The 21,054-nt window shown below is 58.9% G+C and overlaps 1 protein-coding gene across 6 annotated transcripts; it reads left to right on the top strand.

Annotated features, from left to right (window-relative positions):
• The first annotated feature begins 636 nt into the window (after positions 1 to 636).
• On the top strand, positions 637 to 18,247 carry RELT (RELT TNF receptor). 6 transcript variants are annotated; one of them, XM_082749758.1, is made up of 11 exons: positions 637 to 792; positions 11,583 to 11,651; positions 12,667 to 12,741; positions 12,873 to 13,039; positions 13,240 to 13,319; positions 13,941 to 14,198; positions 15,445 to 15,525; positions 15,819 to 15,900; positions 16,043 to 16,300; positions 16,741 to 16,939; positions 17,076 to 18,247. In XM_082749758.1, the coding sequence occupies exons 2-11, from the start codon at positions 11,607 to 11,609 to the stop codon at positions 17,121 to 17,123; spliced, it is 1,293 nt and encodes a 430-aa protein (XP_082605884.1). In that variant the 5' UTR covers positions 637 to 792; positions 11,583 to 11,606; the 3' UTR covers positions 17,124 to 18,247. The 6 variants fall into 6 exon arrangements, with proteins under 6 accessions (XP_082605884.1, XP_082605883.1, XP_082605880.1 ...); XM_082749754.1 differs by lacking the exon at positions 637 to 792 and adding an exon at positions 1,134 to 1,333; XM_082749753.1 differs by lacking the exon at positions 637 to 792 and adding an exon at positions 8,493 to 9,660.
• Positions 18,248 to 21,054: the final 2,807 nt, after the last annotated feature.

Genomic DNA, 21,054 nt, shown 5'->3' with positions numbered 1-21,054 from the left:
TGCCAATTAATTTCTTTTTCTTTCTTTCTTTCTTTCTTTCTTTCTTTCTTTCTTTCTTTCTTTCTTTCTTTCTTTCTTTCTTTCTTTCTTTCTTTCCTTCCTTCCTTCCTTCTTTCTTTCTTTCGAGTTTATTTATTTATTTGACAGATCACAAGTAGGCAGAGAGGCAGGCAGAGAAAGAGGAGAAGCAGGCTCCCTGCTGAGCACAGAGCCCGGTGGGGCTCGATGCGGGGCTCGATCCCAGAACGCTGGGATCATGACATGAGCCGAAGGCAGAGGCTTTAACCTACTGAGCCACCCAGGCGCCCCATCAGCTGCCAATTTCTATGAGGAAAGCAAGACCCAGGAAGGGGTAGCGGTGGTCCTGCTTGGACTGGCAATGGTGACGGGACCCGGAGTAGCACCCAAGTCTTCAGTCTATCTTGCATAGCGCAACCCTTTCTTTCTCGGTTTGGAGCCCAGCTGATCCAAGAGGCCTCTTCTTGCGCAGCCCCCTGCAGTTCCCTGGGGGCGCGAGAGATGGCGCCACAGAGCAGCGCGGCTTGGCGGGAGACCTGGAGGCCCTCCGCCGCTGCCAGGGGTGGGGGCCGGGGGGCGCGAGCCGGTGCTCTGACGTCGGGGGCGGGGCTGGCGGCCGTGACGCGCGGGGGCGGGGCTGCGCACTTCCCCGGCCCAGCCGGCGATTCATTCAAAAGGCGCGCAGCCTGCGCGGTGGCTCGTGCACTCGCCGAACCCGGCCCGGGGCTGCGCTTCTACCTTGGATCCCTGCGGGAGCTGCTGCGGGGAGGCCAGGTAAGGAGGGCGCGCGGGGCCTCAGCCTGGGGTGTGCTTCTCGCTGCCGGGGCTGGAGAGGTGAGGACCCGAGTGGCGCCCCCTGCCTCCCCGCGTCTCTGAGGAAGTTGGCCGGCGCGGCGGATGCCGCAGCCCCGGCCCTGCGCCCCCGCGTCCTGTCCCGGCGTCTTCCGCGCACCGGTCCCCACCCGTCTCTCAGACCCCTGCCCCGGGACCTGCGCGTCCTCGGGCCGCGACTCCAGGCCCGGCCATGAGCGGTTGGCGAAGCCGCCTCGGGACTTGCAATTTGGGGAATCGGCGGGCTGCGGAGACGCCCCCGGCCCGGGGAAACTTGGACCGAGACCAGGAACCGGTGCGGGACGGGACGGCTGCGGCGCCGGGTGGACGGAGGGGGGCCTCTGAACGGTGTCAGCCCGTGACTGTGGGTGACACGGCGGGTGAGGCGGCCCAGCCCGGGAGAACGTGTGGCCGGGACGCTGAGCGGTGACGCCGGGGCCAAGCCAGAGACACAGAGGGGCTCTGTGTGTCTCTGACAGGCGGGGTGAGTGCATGTGATTGTATGAGAGAGACCCCAGGTCCCTGCGGGTGACCGTGACTCCAGCTTGCTGTGAGACCCAGGTCACAGAGTCTGTGTGTGGCCTGGGACATGGCCAAGGCAGGGCCAGAGCGACTCCCTAATGCAAGTGAGTGTGAAACAGAGGGAGAGAAACCCCCAGTGACTGTGAGAACCAGCCCCCAAATCACTGGCGCGGTAGCGTGCTTGTTGGGTCAAGTATTGTCAGTGTCCGTGTGTATTTGTATGTGTGTGTGTCCATCGGTGTGTCCAGGCCTGGGGAATGAGTAAGAGGCTGAAAGAGGAGGGACCTCAAGCACCCGCCAGTAGATAAAGGGAGGGAGAGGAGGAGAGGCCAGGGGTCTCTCCAGAACTGTCCCCAAGAAGGCATTTCTCAGCATCTCAGTTTAGTCAGTGGGGAGGACCCTGAGTGACTTGCCCTGGCAGCGGGAGAGGACATTGAGGCTGGGTGGCATCTGGTGAGGTGACTGACGCTTCTGGCAGCAACTGAACGGCCCTGAGGTAGTCTCAGGCTCCACCTCCCAAACACACTCACACACTGAGGTCCCAGATGCCTGGCAAATCTTTGTCCCCAGTAACCTGTATTCTCAGTGGGCCCATCTTCGTCTCAGACCCTGCCCTCACTGGGCCTCAGTCTCCCCTTCTGCACACTGAGGTGTTGGGCTGTGAATGGACTGTGAATCATCACTTTGGGATCCTCTATTGTTTTTGGGTCAACTGCTTCTGTTCTCCCCTCCCTCCTGTCGTCCAGGCAGAAAGACTGCAGTGGAGGGTGGGGGCAGGCTGGCTGCTGGGGACACAGTGGCCTAGGGGCTGCTGGTGAGAGGGATGGAAGTACAGTTCCTCAGACCAAGGCCAGGATTCTGATCCATAGACACTAACTTCTCTGGCCCCCCGTCTCCTTCAGTTCCCTTTGTGTGAGGAGAGGGGGCATGGACTTGTTCTCCACCAGGGGTCTCTGATTTGGAGAGCTGGCATAGGACCCCTTCACCATCTGGGCTAGATCCTCTTTGGCTCCTACCGCCACAAGATGGTCTGTTGGGTTCATGCAGGGTGAAATGGAAATTGGGCTCTCTAGACCAGGTGGGGTGAGGGGATACCTGCTAAAGGATCTGGAAGTTCTGTCCTCCTCTGAAAATGTTGCTTGCATTCTGTGTTGGGGCGATGAAAGAGGGACAGTGCTAGGTGCTATGCTGAACACTTTACGATGTACTCTTGCTGAATCCTCACAGTTGTTCTGAGATGTGACTGTTTTTCAGAGAGGGAAACTGAGGTTCAGAGAAGCAAAGTGACTTGCCCAAGGTCATGCAGAGTCAGGAGAGTGCCAGGATTGGAATTTCGGTTTTCTGTCCCCGAAACCCTGTGAGATGCTTGGAGAGGGCCATCCACCTTTTTCGTATCTATCTGTTCATGACTTATCTAGGCTTCTTCTCTCGAACCTGGGCCTACAAGCATGGCCTTGCCAGAGTGTGCCTTTGTGGGTTCTGAGTGTGGTGTGTATTTGCACACACGTCTGAAACACTGTGGCTGGGTAGGTTATGTGGTGTTCCTGTTCCTCCTCCTCTTCCCTTCCCACAGATCTCACCCCTAGCCAGAGGTCACCAGAGAGGCCCATTTCCTATCTTCTAGAGCCTGCATCCCCATAGCTACAGAGTGTCAGGAGTCAACCGCACAGCCCAGGCTCCCAGGGGCGGGAAGGGAATGGCAAGAAGAGCTGAGAGCCCCAACTGATCTTCGCAATACTAGAGAGGCTTTATTCCCCTCTTCAGAGTTGCTCTAGAGACACAAATCTGCCCACATGCTGTAGTGGGGGGCCGGCTGGGGTGACCTTGAGCTTCTGCCCTACTCTCTCAGTCCTTCAGTCTCCCTGTTCTTCCCAGAGGCCCCTGCTAGTTCTGACTGCTGCTGCCACTTGGCCAAGAGCGAGAGCTGGGGGGTCAGGGTGTCCCTCGGTCCTCTCTGGAATGACTGGAGCTGTGCTTCTTGGGGCTGATCAGAATAGCTATCTTGGTCTCCTGGGGCGAGCCTGAGTTATTTCCATCCCCAGCAAACAGGGAAATAGCTCAGGGCCTGGGGAGGGGTTGGGAGAGAGGAAGGTTTAGCCTCCTCTTGGGGTCCTAGCCCTGATGGAGGCCCTCCCAGCCCTATCCTGTACCTTGCCAAAGCTAGACCTTTCTGGGAACTTGGGCCTCCCAGGATGACACTGGGCCAGCCTGGGTTTCTACACACGGCCCCAGTTGGGACTCATCTGATAGCGGCCGGAGGGAGGTTCCTATGTCTGGCCAAGGAGGGGAGACTGTTACGGGCAGTCAGCACTCTGCCTCCACACATAGGGTCAGCCTCACTTTACAGTGAGAGGGAGCGAGCAAGTGAGACTGAGTTTTGAGAGGTGCTGAGACTTACCCAAGGGCCCCAGAACCCTCTGGCTCTCACCCTGCAGACAGGGACCCTACCTACCTTCTGTGTGCCACATGTCCCCCGATAGGCTGGATGTGGCCCAAGACTGGAAGCTGGCCCAAGACACACCTTCACGAAATCACAGCTCCCTCTTCTGTTCCCCTCCAGCCTTGCTGTCCTGCCCCAGACGCCGGGGCCGGCCTCTCTGCCTCCATTTCCAGTTCTTCCATGCCCTGTCAGAGCATCCTCCCTAAAGCAGCTTACTTTTTGCCTACACAGTATAGTCCAGACTCTTCATCCTAACGTTGACATTTCCTTCTAAGACCTTTGGAACATCTTCACCCTTTCTCCCAACCAGATGCCTTGGTTCAACTCAGCCTTTGCTTTTGCTCTCTCCTCTTTCTAGAACCCTCCTGGCCATTCCTCACCCAGGAAGCCCTCCCAGCCCAATGGTAGTTCTTCTTTGTTGTGGCCCACCTGCCAGGTGTCCCCCCCCCCCCCACTTTCGGGAACCGGTGTGGGGTGCTTATGGGCACTGCATACCCAGCTGGGTAGGGCGGCTTCAGCCGGAAGCCTGGCCTCCCTCTCTGCCGTATCTGTGCTGGCCGGCCTCTGCCTGAGGAAGGGCAGCCCCCAAGGGCCTACTGTGTGCTGGGATGCACAGGGAGAATTGCAACCAGGGTCTCTGATGCTCCTACATGTGTTCTGGGGGCTTGGAGGAAAAGATTCATGGTCATCCTTTTCGTAGGGACAAAGCTCCCCTTCTGGGCCAGGAGGTTGCCTGTTGTGTGCCAGGCCCTGGGCTCAGGTCTCTGTGGTAATGACCGAGGATCCCCTTCCTTCCCAAGCTGCTCCGTAGGGACGCCGAGACTCCAGGCAGAGGGAAGCAGACCTAGTTTGAGCCACATAGCCATGACGCTGGAGTCTGGCACTCAGGATCTTCAAGATCTTGCTTTGCCCTGTCTCTAAGAAGAGGCAAGTGTTGTCTGACAATTGTGGCATCAGTTTCCACAGAGGGATTGTGCTGCCTACCTGCCTTGGGAGGAGGAAGGGGTGGGGCTGGCTGGATAAGGCCAGACTCCTTCTGCAAGGGGCTGGCCCTTTGGCCAGGTGGCAAGGAGGGGTTTTGCCTGAGCCAGCCAGCAAGGTCCATCTGGCCCCACCCCAATTCGGGATTGGGGGTGAGTGGGACAAGTTCTCTGGCAGAGCTCAGCACCTATTGTTTGCTGAGGCCCTGGGTGCCTGGGCCTGGTCCTGGGCCAATGGCTGGCGTGGCAAGGAGGACAGGAAGGAGCCAGTGCGGCATCCCTACCATGTGCCCAACCCTGGAATTAGGATCCCGGAGGCTCGCACATCTTTAGCCTCATGTCCTGAGGGTCAGCAGTCTCCTCCAGGTACAGGCAGGGAAAGGAGGGCCCAGAGAGGGGAAGGGACTTGCAAGACCCTAGTGTCACTGGGATCCTAACCCCAGACTGTCTGCCTGGAAGGCCAAAACTCTTCCCTGGGCCACCCTGGGAAAGATGAGAGCTCTATAAATAACCGGCCCATGTGGCTGTGAGCGTGTGCCCTGGCTACTTGGCACAGAGAGAGGATGGAGGGGCCTCTGCAGCCAGTTAGAAGCAGGGTCTGACTGTGGGTGGAGAGAGAAGGAGGGCTTCTAGAAGGAGGGACCTAAGCCTGGGTCTGCAGATTGTGGTCTCTGTGAGAAGGAGCAGTGAGCCGAGGGAGGGGCCTGGCCCTGCTGTGTGCCCAGCTTCCCGTGTGCACTTGCCTGCCTGCCTGCCTTCCTTTCTGCCTTCCCTCCTTCCTCCAGGGAGCTCACAGGTGGCTGAAAGGGCCAGGAGAGGGAGGGTCCACTCAGACAGGGAGGCTGGGAAGGCTTCCTGCAGGTGGTGGCACCTGGGCTGAAGCCCGATTGTAAGAAGAGCCACTGGTCTACTATGAACTCTGGTTCTTCCAGTCAAGAGATCAGCTGATCTAGTACAACTCTCCACATTACAGGGGAAGAAACCGAGGCTTGGGGATGTGGGCCGGCCCTGGGGCTGGGGAGACCGCCCAGGGCTGGTGCGGGTCCCTGCAGGAAGTCCAGGGTGCTGAACAGTTGGGTGTTGGGTGGGAGCAAAGCCTGCAGGAGCTGGGGGAAGGCCAGGCCTGGCGTGCTGGGGACAAGGGCTGCCTGCTGCCTGCCCCCACTCCTGGGTGGTAAACCTCGTCTCCTTTGAGACCAAGTTATTATAGGGTGCTCCTTAGCCTCTCTGAGCCTCAGTTTCCTCATTTGTGAAACCTGGGACCCTCTCATTGAGGCTTGGAATGGGAATGAGGCATGCAGTGAGGAGGTTCCGGGGCCCCAGAGTGCCCCGGTGATGGCTGTATGGTTTAGTGCCCCCCTCCCCTGGCCCCAGACTCCGCTCAGGGAAGGGGCAGGCTTTGCCTCTGTACCGCACCAGACTGGGAGGAGCTGGGTCAGCCCAGTCTGGCCACCTCAGCCTCAAGGGCCAATTAGCTCCCTCAGCCCTACTTACCCCCCTCAACTCCCTGCGTCTCTGCTGGTGGAGCTGTGGGGCAGCCTGGAGGTCTAAGGGCCAGAACCATGCTATCCCCTGTTGCAGGACTGGGGGTCCACACGCATGGGCTCCTTACCCAAGGGTTGTGGCCTGGGAGATTATGTCTGCCCAAGGCCGGGGTGGGAATGCAGCTGCCCTTCTCCCCAGCAGCCCTGAGCCAGCCTCCGCCCTGCGCCCGCCCCTTCCCACCCATTCCTGGGCTTCTTGCTTCTCACAGGGGCCGGTGCCTTTCTGTGAAGGAGCTGGCGTGGACTAGGGTAGTGTGCAGACAAGGCTGGCTAGAGGGAAGCCCCAGAGGCCCCAGAGAGCCCTGGAACGGGAGGGGGCAGCACCTCCTCCCCTTGGGACTGCCTGGGTGCTTGGGGTGCTCGGCGGTAGCCTCTCCTTGAGCTGCTTCCCTGTGCCACTAGCTCCTGAGCCTCTGCCATGGAGTCGACGAACTGGGGCTTAGGCCAGGCTTCAGGGTTGGGGGCATCAGGGATGAGGGGGGAAGCAGAGTCAGCCAGACCTGGGCTCTGCCCCTGTGTCACCACTCCCTGGGTGTGTGACCCATACAAGTGCTTGCCCGTGGCCTCAGTTTACCTGGGGGTGAAACAGGGCTGCTCACCTCTTCTGTGAGGAGTACAGCAACACAGACCAACCCCAAGGGAATGAGAGTCTGAGAGCGGAGGATGGCTGAGAGGCCAGTGGAGCTGCCCGCGCCGCCGCCCACTGTGGCCACTGCCCTACTTCAGCCCCAGTTGCCAGGGAACCACGGGGTTGCTTGCTAACCTGGATTTCTTTATTGATGGGCGGCCTTTGTCTTTCTGTCTCGGCCACTGCCAAGGAAGGCCTGTGTCCAGATGTTTCCAGGCAACTCTAGCCTCTGGAGGCTGCAGGGAGGTCCACAGGCCCTAGAGCCCCCCGCCAGAAACAGAAGTAGCTGCCTCCCACCCCCTGCTCCGCATGGGACCTGCGTCCCACCTCTGTCTCCCCAGACCTGCCTCCTTGGCAGGCCACCCAGGGAGCCCTCTGAGAGGCAAATTGTCCCGTACCTCTCCCCACCCCCCAACCCTCCAAGACTCCCATAGGCCCTGAGGGCCGTGCTGGCTTCTCAGCTCCCATGTGAGTCTTGGTGTGACCTGGGCTCTGACCCCCTTCCTTTCCAGACCTCTCTCCCTTCTTACACTCTCCTTCCTCCCACATCCTCACCATGGCTAAACCAGCACCTCCTGTGTACCAGGCTCTGAGCCCAACACTATGTAAATGGAGAAGAAGCTTTTATGCCTCATACCTGCCTGTCAGGTGTGCCCTGTTCCCCGCTCCATAGCTTACACATGGGGAAACTGAGGTATGGTGAGTGCTCACTGAGGGATGACTCTGTGCCAGGCCCTGCGCTGAGTATTGAGGTAAATTCTCTCGGCCTCACAACAGCCCTCTGTCTTGGTGGGAGAGGGGGTGTCCACAGCCCCGGAGCCCGTGAAGAGCAGAACAAGGCAGACTGATTTCCCCCCATATTAGCTCAGGTGTTCAGATCCAATTCAAACTCTCCTGCCCAACTCCAGCCTCTGGGCCTTCCTGGCCTTGGCAGAAGCTGTACATTCTCCTGATCCTTGTTCTCCAGCCACCCCCCAGGTCTACCCACTCGCCAGGGCCAGGGTCGGGCCGTGTGCTGAGCACTGGCCATGGAGGTTGTTGTGGAAGAGGCTGGGTGAACGGGACAGTTACACATAGGATGAGGAATGCATAAGGGGGGCTTCCAGGAGGAAGTGGCTGTGAGTTAAGCTCTGAAGGAGGAGTAGGTGTTGGCCATGTGAGGGGAAGGTTTTCTGGGTGGAGGAAACAGCAAGTACCAGTGGCTCTGTGAGAGAGGCAAGTGTAGGGGAGTGCAAGAAGCTCAGAATGGCTAGGAGGGGGCAGGGCCTGATCCCAGGGTTAAGATACCAAGGCTGCACTTGGGGCTGAACTGGAGGCCAGGGGCCAAGGGCAAGGGGTGGTGGGCGATGTTTGGGATACCGCAGAGCTTCTCTAGGAGGCCAGGGTGACTTGGAGAGGAGGGCCCCAGGCTGGAGCCTCGGACAGTGACCGAGTGACCCCACCAAGCCAGCTCTGGAAAAGGGGAAGCAGCCCCAGGGCTGGGTGGTGTCCCAGCTTCCTCTTTCTCTGAGGCCTCCAGGTTGCACCTCCTGGGGCTCCACAGCCCTGGTCGGGGCTTCGCTAGCTGGTTTTCTTCCAGGGAATTTCTGGGTCTGATTGTTTGGGCGTTTTGGGAGATGTGGTGGGCTGCCTGTGAGGAAGCCTGTGCCCCCCGCTCCCCCCAAGCCTGTTCTGTGGCGGCCTTCTGCTCCAGACACTGCTGGGGGGAGGGCGGGGTTTGCGGTGAAGGAGAGAGACACCAGGCCAGCCGGTGCTGTGTCAGGGTGGGGAGTGGGGGCGCAGCACAAGTGAGCAAACATACTTAATTACAAACCTGGGCCTGAGGGGCAGAGGGAAAGGGAGCGATGGGGGAGGAAATCACAAGACCCGCGTTGCGCTCCTCACCTCATGTAAACCTCATTGCAGCCCTGCCCTGGGATTAAACGTCCCCATCTTGCAGATGAGCATACTGAGACCCAGCAAGCTGAAGCAGGGGCTCAGGTCCCACAGGGCATTGGTGGCAGTGGGGACAGGCCCAGGCTGGGAGACTTCAGGAGGAGTGGCCTCTGGGCTTACTTCCTCCTCTGCCCTGGGGCCTTTCGGGTTGGTTCTCTGCAGGGAGCACTGGGCCCCCACTGGACCTGGGAGAGGGGGTTCCCTGCTGTGGGCGTGGGTCTCCCCGCCTGCCTGTGACAGTCTTCTTCCTGGAGCCCCTCTGGAGGCTTTAGAAGGTCACTGACTGCCTGGCCTTAGGACTAGGCAGAGGGGGAGGGATGGCAACTTCACAGAGTCTCCAATGGCCCACCCAGCCAAGGGGCTTTGATCTGAACTTGCTTTTCAGTCAAGATTCCAAGAGTCTAGGCTTAGATGCTAGAGTCCTTGCTAGGAAGGAGGTGCAGGGGGAGGCCAGAGCAGCAGATGTGTGCCCAGAGGGGGTTCTGGGTGGCTGGCATGGGCTGCCTGACTGGACAGGTCCATCCGGGGTCTCAGTCTGGCCGAGGGGGGGTGGCGGCTGTCAGCAGAGAGACTGGCAGCCAGACTGGAGTAAGTACTAGTTTGGGATAATTAGAAGGCACGTAATTAGAAGGCGTCAGGGCGCTAGGCGGCAAGTGTCTGTGAATGTACCTGAGTGGGCCCCTGCTGGCTTGGAGTCTGGGCCTTTGGACCCCCATTTTCCTCCTGGAGGTCTCGAGATCGCAGCTCCCCATTTGCCTGGAGGTAAGCAGCTACACAGCCCCTCTATGTGGGCTTGGGACACCCAGTGGGTGCCAGTCGGGGCCAGAGGTGGCACTGGGGCCCTCTCTGGAGCTGTCGTGCCTCTTTTCAGCCTTGCCCCAGCCCCTGTGGGGTCAACCTGGGGCTCACGGTCGAGTCTGTGGGTTAGAAGATAGATCTTCATGCAGGGAAGGGCTTGAGTGGGAGATGGGCCTGGGCAGGGGAAGGGCCACTTTGGGCCAGAAACTGGCAAGGAAGATTCTTGACCAAGTTAGAAGAGGGAACAGGTTTGGGGGATGGGTCTGGGTATGCCACCTGTTGGGAGCTGACCGTCAGTGTGTGGCCTTAATGCTGTGGCCTGACCTTCTCCTGTCCCAGGTTTTCCCCTGAGCTGGCCTTGGTCCAGAGCTGCTGCCAGGGACCTGGAGAGTCCCAGGGACGTCAGGCCTGCAGCCCCTCCCCCTCCTCTGTGGTGTAATTCAAACCCTCGCTGCCACCGAGGTCCTGTAGGGGATCAGTTTCCTCTGGCTCCTTTTGCAGGTGGGAAGGCTGGGCCATCTGTAGGCCCCAGGGGCTCGAGTGGGGCCCGGGGCTGACTGCAGGCGGGGCTTCTCCAGTTGGGCTCGGCACCAGGCAGCACAGGGCTCCAGGTGGGGTCCCCTCACCCTGCTGGGGGCTCTAACCGGGGGTTTGGCCGCCCCTTAGGGGTCAGAAGTTGTGTGGCCTGTGGTGGACGCCTGACAAATCCAGCTTCCTTCCTTCCCCCTCCTGAGCCTGAAGGCAGGCCTCCTGGAAGTATGTGACCGGGACTCCCTTCCCCTTGTTCTGGGGCAGCTCCTTTTGTTGTCTAAGCTGAATCTCCCCTCCTACTCTTCCAACCTGTCTATGGCTAGGGGCTTCTCTCCAGAGGACACCATACCCTGAGCCTGGGTGCTCAACCTTAGGCCTGTGGCATCTGCGCCTTCACCCTGCCTGTTTGTTGGCACTGCCCGCCATCTGGCAGGGGGCCATTCCCTGTTTATCTGTTGGCCATTGGCCAATAGGGATGTGAGCTCCCTGAGGACAGGGACAGTGTCTGTCTTCTACTATCTGTTGTGATAAGGGCAGTGCCTGGCACACAGTAGTACAGTAGTAGGTGACCAAGAGGGGATAGAAGGCTGAACCCTGGCTGCTAGGATAGGAGAAGTTCTGCTGCTGCCCCAGAGATGCCATCAGACCCCTCCCAGCATCCTTCCACATCGTTTGGCGGAGAAGACCGCCGCGTGGGGAGTGGGACACGTAGGGAGAACAGGACTGTGATGGGGTGGGGTCGGGAGACATGCAGGGCTTTGGGCTCAGCTTAGGGGAAGAGAAGTCTTGAGACATTTCTAGAAAACAAGGCCTTTGTTTTGGGTCTTTGATGGCTGAGGGAAAGGGATTTCCTTGGAGCAGAAACTTGGAGCAAAAGTGAAGGCAGAAAAGCAGAAAAGGCTAGGGCCTACGAGGAGGTCCAAGGGGTGGGACCCTGGGTGCTGGAGGTGAGGTACAGAGTCTGGGTGTGAGGGGATGGCAGACCCTCTCAGCCCCCACCCCAGGACTGCTGCTGCAGGCCCCCCTGCCCAAGTCCCAGTGTACCCGGCTATTTATGGAAAGGGAGGGAAGCCCTTCCTCCTCCGGGAAGCCCCCCAAACCTGGCGGAGCCCTCTGTCCCTACTCTGCTTCCTTGGGAGGCTAACTCCAGCCAGCACACCCCCACCTCTAGTCAGGTTTGTGGGGGCAAAGAGTGTAGTGATTCTAGGCTAAACGCCCCCAGCATTGCCTGTTCCACAACACCTTGCAAATTCCCATCTAGTCCTGTCGTGGAAGCAGTGCTGGGAGGAGACCAGCGGCTGGCAGCTGCCTGCCTATTCCCTCCTCCTGCTGAACCTCACCTCCTTCTTTCCCAGGCTGGCGACTCCCAGGGCCTGAGGATGAAGCCAAGCCCGCCACATTGGCCCCTGTCCTGCCTTTTTGTGGTGAGTTGGAGATGCGATGTTGCTACGAAGCCCTGTACCCCAGCTGTCCGTGTGTGCTCAGGGACCCCATGCCAGGAGCTGTGCTAGGGTTGGCTACACAGCTCTTTGTAGAATTGCAGTCTGACCCTAGGAAACCCATCCTGATCTACACAGCTCTTGGCGCAGGAGGCCTCCCAGCACTCAGCAGGTGCTGGGAGCCAGATCTGGAGCCTGAGGAGGACTCCAGAGCCTCCTGCGTGATATTCCCTCTGCCCTTCAGGGCAGTTGCCTGCACTCTGTGCCTGTTACCCCAATCAGGGGCCAAATTGGAAGACAGGGTTTCAGGGAGGATCTCCCTACAGCAGGAGAGATTCTGGGCAAGTGTTCATGCTTAGAATGGGGAACAGAGGGAGCCCTCAGTGGAATGTGCTGGAAGATGCAAATTGAGTTTCCTTCCTTGGGATGTAGCCCACCCTGTGTGGGTGCAGGAGTGTGAACTGGGTGGCTTTGTGTGGAGCGGTCACAGAGGACGTGGTCCCAAAGACTCTCTTGAGGGCCCAGAATAGGAAGCGCCAGCCGCAGACCTGGCCCCAGGGGTGATGGACAGGGCTGGTTACCAACATGGCCAGCTGCGGTGCTGGGGCCACAGCCGCAGGAAGGGGGGTGGTTGAGAGATGAATTCAGAAGCCCTTCCTCTTTACCGTCCTGGCTAGCTGGAATGGGTGTGACTCAGGGACCTGAGGGCTTGAGATCCTGACGTGGCTCTGTGTGGGGTTTCCCTGCACTTTCCAGAAGCAGATATGGTTTTCTCTGTACCTAGGCCAAGGTGACCTAGCAGGTATGGGACGGGCAGGTTTTATGTGCAGCCTGATGGATGGAGGTTGAAGAGTGTCCCTGAAACCTGGGGGCTGGCCCCGAGTGGTCATGGTCCCCACCCCTGGGGCATTAGGAAGTGGGTGGTGGACAGATGGCCCCAGGGATGCCATATTCCGGCACTTTCTGCTCGCTCAGTGTGTCCTCCCTGCCATTCTTCCAGCTGCTTCCTTGGCCTCTGGCCACTCCAGTATCAACGACCTCTTGGCAGTGCCCACCTGGGAAGGAGCCCCACCTGGTGAGTTTGCCCTGCCCACCTGACCTGTCCTGGGAAAACTGTTGAGGACCAGGTGCAGGTTCTCCAGACCTGGCTTCCCAGGAACCTGAGGCCTGGCTCCTGGGTTTGTTCTCACCCTTTCTCTCCCACAGGACCCGGGGCAGGGCACATTATGCAGATCCTGTCCCCCCGGCACTTTCTCTGCTTTGTGGGGCCCTGGCCCGTGCCAGCCCCATTCCCGCTGCAGTCCTCGGGGGAGGCTGGAGGCCCAGGCAGGCACAGCGACTCAAGACACTCTATGTGGAGACTGCCAGCCTGGGTGAGCCATGGGGTCGGGCTCGAGGGCTCATGGCTAGCTGACCAGGACTTTGGGTCCTGGGGTCCCAGCCTCACCCACCTGGAGCAGGCCTCAGTCTTCCTATCTGTGAAATGGGATGGGCCAGGACTAGTGAGTGTGCCTGGCAGGAGCCTCTCTTAAGGATAGTTTTTGGGCCTCAATGATGTGTTCTCTCCCTGCAGGTGGGTTGCCACTTTGGGGTTCCCCCATGTTCCCTGTCAGCCATGCTCCTGGATGCCTCTGGGTACTCGTGGCTGCTCTGGTGAGTGACAGATGGGGCCCTCGACCCTGAGCCCAGGGAAGGGAATATGGCCAGAGTGTGTCCAGCAAGATGGGATCAGTTGTCCCACTGGCAGTGTGTCTGTTCACTTTGTTTCCGCGTGGTAGAGACCATCTAGCAGGTGGCAGCCACAGCTCAGGGGGAGGGGGCTGCTGAGGGGTAATGTCCTTCCTGTCTCCTGTCCTCATCCCCTCAGACACGTGCACATGAGTGTGAGCACACAGACCTCTCACCTGTCATCAGGAGCTTTCTGAGGCAACTATCTCATGGACGCTGTCAGGGAGACGCAGGAGCCGGGATCTGTGTGCACTGGCATATGCTCACGTGCTGTCTGTTCGTCCCAGAATGAGGGGGATGGACCACAGGGCTCAGGGTCTGGCTGTCCTGAGGTCTGATGAGGCCTTGCTCAGGCTGATTAATAAGAAGGCCAGAAACATGTGGAGGGGGGAGTTGGCCTTTGCTTCCCGAGCATGGTGGAGAGTGGGTGGTAGGCAGCTCTGGACATTGTAGTGCCCCCTCCACACCACCCCCCGCAACTTTAACTCAGGCCCTGGGCCTCTCTGCCTCCCTCTTTCCTCCATGCTTCCATCCTCTGGCGCTCAGAGCGGGGACGGCGGGCCCGACGTGGCGTGGAGGTAGCAGCAGGGGACACCAGCGCTGGGGACACGCGGCAGCCTGGGAATAGCACCCGGGCAGGTGGCCCTGAGGAGACGGCTGCCCAGTATGCAGTTATTGCCATCGTGCCTGTCTTCTGCCTCATGGGGTTGCTGGGCATCCTGGTGTGTAACCTGCTCAAGCGGAAGGGCTACCACTGCACTGCCCACAAGGAGGTTGGGCCTGGCCCTGGAGGTGGAGGCAGCGGTGAGGCCTGGCCTGGGGTCTGGGTGGGGAGGCCAGAGGGCATGGAGGAGCCCAGCCCAGCTGGGGGGCTTCACAAGGGAATCCCTTGGCCTAGACGGACTGACAGGGAGGGGCCTGCAGAGGGCTAGCCAGGAGGGCTTCCTGGAGGTGCAGCATGTGGGCTTGAGAGGTGACTCTTCAGAGTGACGCAGTAGAAGGAGAGGTGAAGTGGCCTGAGGTGGTGACAGGGGCAGAGCAGAGGTCAAGTGGCTTCAGTGGGATCCTCACCCTGGGTGAGGTCCTGCCCAGCTGTGGGGTCTGGACACCTTGGGGGCTGCAGTTCAAGGGTTGGTCCACCTTCTGGGAACTCAGGCTGACCTCTGACCTCAGCATTGGCAGGGCAGTTGTCCTTGGCAGCAGCATGCTGCCCCCCCACCCCCAACGAGGGGCTCAGGTTTCATCTCCAGGCTGCGGTTTGAGTTAGGAGTCCTGGAACCAGAGGGAGAGATGTGTTCCTCCCAGGGCCCCAGGCCCCTTCCCACCACAGCCCCCCCACCCCAAATTGCCTGAAGGCCAGTAGGGCAAGGGTCCCCAGTGCGCATACATGGCCCAAAGAGCCTTGTGGCCAAGTCAAGATTGAAACGGTGCTTCCGGGGCCTGTGCCCCAGGCTGCCTGGGGTTGGCCAGAGTCCTTCCCACCTCCTGCCACTGCAGTCTAGAGGGGGCAGGAAGATGGCAGCTCAGGCCATTTTGCCCAGGACTGCACTTGTTTTCCTAGCCTAGGTCTCCCTTTAACTGCTGGATCTTGCCTGAGTGCAAGATCTAGGAGCTGTTGGCTGCTGGCCTAGGATTGGTCACGTGGCTCATTCTCATGCTCTTGAGGTTTGGGCCTTTACGGCCCCCATTTAGTTATGTGGACACAGTGGTGTGCAGGGAAGTGTGATAAGCCTGGAACAGCAGAATTTGCCAGAGAGCTGTCCGGGCGTCTGGGCAGAAAGGTAGCCCACAGCTCCCTGAAGCTGTGGAGGAGAGACAGCAGGCCCCAGAAAAGACTGCTCCCCCACCCTCACTCCATAGGGAGCCATGATAAGGAGGCCCGAAGGGCAAGCAGTGCAGAAACACCCATGCGCAGCACAACTCGTAGGGAGGCCTGGGGTGCCCTCTGCTGCCACATCTTGGTGTAGCCATCCAGCCCCCGAGGCCCACCCCAACGAACCCCCCCCCCCCCCCCACTTCCCAGGATCACAGTTGTGGCTTTTTTCTGCAGGGATCAACCCCGCCTACAGGGCTGAAGATGCCAACGAGGACACCATCGGGGTCCTGGTACGCCTGATCACAGAGAAGAAAGGTAAGGGGAGGGTCTGGGCCTGTGGCCAAGCCCTGGAGAAGACAGTCTCTCAGAGCCTGAAGCAGCCATAGGGGTCAGAGCATCCCCCAACCTCTACCTGCTCTGCCCCTCCCACCAGGACACCTGGGGTCAGCTGGCACTCCCTGATCAGCATGGCTGAGGGTGCTGCCCCTTTTCTTCTTGTTCTTGCCTGATAAGGGCTGGAGGGGGTGGGGAGGGTAGACCCTAGCTGGGCAGGGGCTGGGGGGCACAGAGGGCACAGGGAGCTGGGTTCTGACTGCCGCTGCCCACAGAGAATGCGGCGGCCCTGGAGGAGCTGCTGAAGGAATACCACAGCAAACAGCTGGTACAGACTGGCCACGGGCCTGTGCCCAGGTGAGTGGGCAGGGGCCCCATGCCCACACTTGATTGGCTTGCTTCTGGGGGGATTCACCACTCGGATGTGTTCACGTTACCCTGTTGGTGACCCCTGGCATGGGCCTGCCCTAGTGACCGCTCCCACTTGTGCCTTTTGCAGGCTGCCACTAGGTACCCCCAGTTTGCCACACATCTGCCCGCATCGCCACCACCTCCACACCGTGCAGGGCTTGGCCTCACTCTCTGGCCCCTGCTGCTCCCGGTGCAGCCAGAAGAAGTGGCCCGAGGTGCTGCTGTCCCCTGAGGCCGCAGCTGCCGCTACCCCGACTCCCAGACTCCTGCCCAACCCTGCCAGGGCTCCAAAGGCAGGGGCCAAGGCAGGACGCCAGGGCGAGATCACCATCTTGTCTGTGGGCAGGTGAGATGGGCACTGACACAGGAGCGTCAGGGAGAGACGTTATACTCAGGGCCCCATCTCCCCAACCTTATCTGAGCCCTGAACATCCTGTTCAGTGATGCTCCCTCTCTGGCCTCAATATGCTTCTAAGCAGAAGGGGTGTGGGGCGGTCAGGGAGAAGTCAGGTCTTCCCAGATCTGCTGTATCTCACTCGAGTCCTTGGGACCCAGGGCAGGGTCCTGGCCTCCATCACACCTTGGGGCCCTCAGGCCAAAGGACTGTTTATCTACAACCTAGGGTTGGGGGGTAGTTGGGGGCTCATCTGTGGGTGGGAGGATATAGGAAGAGCTCAGGCTCTGATCCATGAACTTGGTGTGGGACCCTAGCAGGTGCTGCCCTTTCTATACCCAAGGTTCTCCCTTTAAAGGGAGGGGGTGTCATTATACCACCACTCCTTGCAGGTTCCGAGTGGCCCGAATTCCAGAGCAACGGTCAAGTTCAGCAGCCCCTGAGGTGAAGACTATCACGGAGGCTGGGCCCTCGGCGAGTGACCTCCCTGATTCCCCACAACCTGGCCTCCCCACTGAGCAGCGGGCACTGCTGGGAAGTGGTGGAAGCCATACGAAGTGGCTGAAGCCCCCGGCAGAGAACAAGGCTGAGGTGAGGGCCTAAGGGGGCAAGTATGTTGGCACCTGGACCAACCTGGATTTGCAGATGGGAGCTCTGGGCAGGGGCCAGTTTCCTGGAGCCCAGAAGCCCCCTAACTCAGCTCTGAGTCCTCACTTCTGTCTCCCAGGAAAACCGCTATGTGGTCCGGCTAAGTGAGAGCACTCTGGTTATCTGATGGCCTGCCTCAGCTGAAGACACAGCAGCCCTGCCCTGGGAGGTTCTGGAGGCCTCCCGGAGGAGGTAGAGCTGCAACTGGGCCTGTAAGGATCAAGAAGCAATGGTCCAGCAGACAGAACAGCAAAGGCCAAGGCCTGGAGGTGGGAGTGTCCACCCCCGTGTAGAGGCAGGCCAGCTGGCGGGTGCTGTGTGCAGGAGCAGGTTGAGGGCACCTCCCCTGCCCCTGTGCCCTGCCCTGGCCAGAACCTAGGACCCTGCAGGATCCTCTGTACCACCAGGTGGCTAGCCTTGGCTGTGGGAAGGGGTCCTCAGCCTGGCACCCTTGGCCCCACACCTTGGTAATCTACTGCCCCGTCTCCGTCCAGGGCCCTAGCGAGGACCTCTCCCTCCTCTTCTGGTGGGTGTCACATAGGGAAGAGGCACCAAAAGCCGTGGGCTGGAGACTTGAGCTCCCTGGTTCTAACTGTGGGCAAGTCCCTGGCCATCACCTGGTTATAGTTCTTCTGACCATGAAGTGGGGAGAGAGAGGTGTCCTGGGACCCAGGGCTTCTCTGGTTCCTTGCAGGTTCTGGCCTGGGTGGTGTGCGGGGAGAGCTTGACTCCTTGCCATCCCTTCCATTAGTAGCTTTATCTGTGGCCCCATTTTTGCAGCTTCCAGGGCCTGTGCCTTCAGGCCCCCATGGGGCTGCCCATCCCTGGCTCTGCCTACAGAAGGGGCTTAATGCATGTATCTGCCCCCCTCCCTGCTGTTTTTAATGAAATTGGAACCACAGTCTTGACCTGGGCAAGGCTGTGATACAGGGTGCCAGCCTGCATAGTCACCCCAAGATCTCAGGAGTGTTCAGGGAGGGGGTGTGTGCGGGGCTGGAGAGGCCCCTCTGGCCTCAAGTCGTTTCTGTGTCTCTGTGGTGTTGGTGTCTATCCCCCAGCTGGGCAGTGCAGGCGACTGCCCAGCCCGGCTCCATGTCCACTGTAGCCCAGTGACCTGGTTATTTATATGGGGCCGTGCAGGCATGGGCCCCACTGCCATCCCCATTTCTCTTATTTATTGAAAATTTGCTGTTGTCCTGTCCTTGTCTACATTCCCATCCATTTATTGGATAATAAAAGGTGGGAAAGTGGTGTCATGAGGAGCTTCTTTCCCTGTGCCTCTTCCCAGGTCGTCCGTCTTCACCAAATACTGCTGTGTCAGGTATGGCGTGGGGGACAGGCCATCCCCCCCACCTTGCAGGGCTGGCTCTGTGGTGGGTGGGCATGGGACAGCAGGGGATGTGGGGAGGCCCCTCACCTCACTGGTTCTCACTGAAGCCCCTAGAAGCACTGATGTCCAGTGGAAATACAGTCCATATCATGTAATTTAAAATTTCCTAATAGCCATATATTTTAAAAGTATCAATAATGTATTTCAGCTAGTACAGCTAAAATACTTTCACTTCAATATAAAGTCAGCATAAAAATTATGAATAGTCATTTTTTGCTTTGAAATCTGGTGTTTTATAGTTAAAGTACATCTTAATATGAACTAACCACATGTGGCTAGTGGCTCCTGTCTGGGACAGCATAGCTCTAGAGGATAAGGAGCCTGGAGGATGGATGGGTAACACAGACACGGCAGGAGCTGGATAATGTGGGGAGGGGGATCATGGTCCCCAGAGAGGGAATAACAATGTGCAGAGGCCCAAGGACACTGTGATGAAATGGAGAAGTTGGAAGTCAAAGGTGATAGGTGTGGAGACCAGAGTGAGGGTGGCCAACAGAAGGCAGCCCCACATGCTCCTAGAAGCCCTTAGGCCAGGGATACCAAGGCATTTAGGAAAGGGAAATGCAGGGAATGTACCAGGAATGGACCGGGAGAGGGCTCGGGACAGACCCTTCGGCTGTTCCGGGGCACTGCCAAGAGGTGGGAAGGAGACCAAGGGAGAAGTATCCTGCAAGGGAGGAAAGGAGAGGGAGGGGCAAGGTGGGTCACAAGGCCAAGGGCCACCACTGGGTCAGCCCCCAGTTAATGCACATGGGGACATGGTGAGAGCAGGACCAGGTCTGAGTGGATTGAGCTCCCTGCGGAAGCCAGACTGTGCCAGGTAAAGCAGGTGGAGACCTAGGCTCCAGGGAGAGGTTTTTAGTTAATTCTGGGTTCTCTGGGCATTTGGTATATTTTTTAAAGATAGGAGGAGACACATTTAAATGCTAATGGGAGAGTCCCAAAGAGAGGCTGAAGAACCAGCTACTAATGTTTGAGGGAGCTGGGGGAGGTATGGAAAGGGACAGCCCATGGGAGTCATCTTGCTGCAGATGGCTGTCAGGCTGAGGCTACAAGAGAGCCAGCTCACTCTCTTGTTCTTGCTGCTCCTGTTGTAGCCAGAAATTAGCCTGAGGTGCTGCTGTCCCCTGAGGCCACAGCTGCCACTGCCCCCACTCCCAGACTCCTGCCCAACTCTGCCAGGGCTTCCCAAGACTGGGGCCATGGTAGGACGCCAGGGTGAGGTCACCATCTTTGTCTGTAGGCAGAGGCCTTTCTCCTGTGTGGAAGCCACAGGCAGGGGCCTGGCCCAGCAGCAGCTCGGAAACCTCCTGCCCGGAGAAGCTAGGCAGATGAGCCTTGAGATTTTTGCCTTTTGACTCTCCAGGGCACTGTCTTTTTTCTCTGAGGCTTCTGAGGTGTGCAGGAAAGGGAGGGCACCTCTTAGGGCCTAGGAAACAAAGCTTTACCTGCTCTAGGGGAGAAGAGGAAAGGAGGCAGGCTGCACATAAATAAGAGAAATGGGGATGGCAGTGGGTCCCTGCCTGCACGGCCCCATATAAATAACCAGGAGGAATTTTCTGGAATTTTGGCAACCAAAGGTTGCCAAAGTCTAGAACAGATGTCTATTGTAGGGGACTAGCACTTTTAAGGAAACATTCCCTTGGGCTGCCAGGGTCCACTTGGTGTTCCTATTTGTCAACTGTTAGCTGCATCTCAGGGTTTGGTTTCTCAAACTTGGCTGTCTCCTCAGCCAACCAACCCCACTTCACCCAGCACTTGGATGACACCCCAAGGTGAGACAGCAAGAGCCAGTGCTTGGGTGGATGGGGTAGGAGGTGGGCCCTCCTACTCTCTCGACTCTCTGGCCTCCTTTCCCAGGGGAAGGTTGGATTGTGGACTCCAAAGGCCATGTTGCTGTAGAAACTGAGGCTGGGTCTGGGCTTCCCAGGCCGGGTAAGAGAGACCCCCACCATGGTGCTGGGCTCTGGGGTAGTTCCCCTCCAGCACCACCCCCTCATTGTCTGTTTGCTGGAAGGTGAAACTAGAACTCTGGCCTAAATTTCTTCACCTGTCCCATGTGGCCAGCTCCCAAAAGGATGGGATTAGTTGCTGAGGGATCAGGTAGAGGTATATAGCCAATGTCCTTGGCCTTCAGGGCCCGCACCCTCAGCTGGAAGTTTTCCTGGCTTGTCCCCTCCTAGGCGTGCCCCCTCTGAATCCTGGCAGCCCTGGGAGCTGGAGGACAAGGTGGGGCACTGGGCTGAGGGGAGTTCTGAGTATGACTTCGCCTAACTCCACCCATCGCGCCAAGGACCAGACAAATGAGGATGAGGGCCCAGATCTCCATCTCCCTGCCTGCTCCTGGCCCTCAGTCCTACCACTGTGACCTGGAGTTGAGTCCCTGGAGAAAATCCCTTTCCTGCCCTAGCGAAACTGTTGACACAACCCGACAAAAGTCTGTGGCCAAAGATGCCTTTGGCTTCCACATATGACAGAGCCTTCCACTGCACAAGGGAGGAAGAATGAGTTCCCTGTCAGGTGAGGACAGGTAGGGATACTGGGGGGCATGCTGCAGAGGCACAGGGCACGGGGTGCCAGAAAGGGCTGGGGTGCTTAGGAGTCCTGAACTGTAATTACAGCTCCGGTATGGGCCAGGTCAGTCAGCCTCGAGGGCTTTCCAGTTGAG

The sequence above is a fragment of the Mustela nivalis genome (assembly GCF_964662115.1).
Source record: "Mustela nivalis genome assembly, chromosome: 9".
Classification (NCBI taxonomy): Eukaryota; Metazoa; Chordata; class Mammalia; order Carnivora; family Mustelidae; genus Mustela; species Mustela nivalis.
Note: the sequence above shows the minus strand (reverse complement) of the source record. Positions and strands in the feature narration are given on the sequence as shown.

Excerpts from the sequence above, each read along its gene's own strand:
- RELT (XM_082749753.1), top strand. The coding sequence starts at position 9,562 with ATGTACCTGAGTGGGCCCCTGCTGGCTTGGAGTCTGGGCCTTTGGACC. Across the intron at positions 13,320-13,940 it reads GGGTACTCGTGGCTGCTCTG|AGCGGGGACGGCGGGCCCGA; the intron begins GTGAGTGACAGA and ends TCTGGCGCTCAG. Across the intron at positions 16,940-17,075 it reads CGGCAGAGAACAAGGCTGAG|GAAAACCGCTATGTGGTCCG; the intron begins GTGAGGGCCTAA and ends TCTGTCTCCCAG.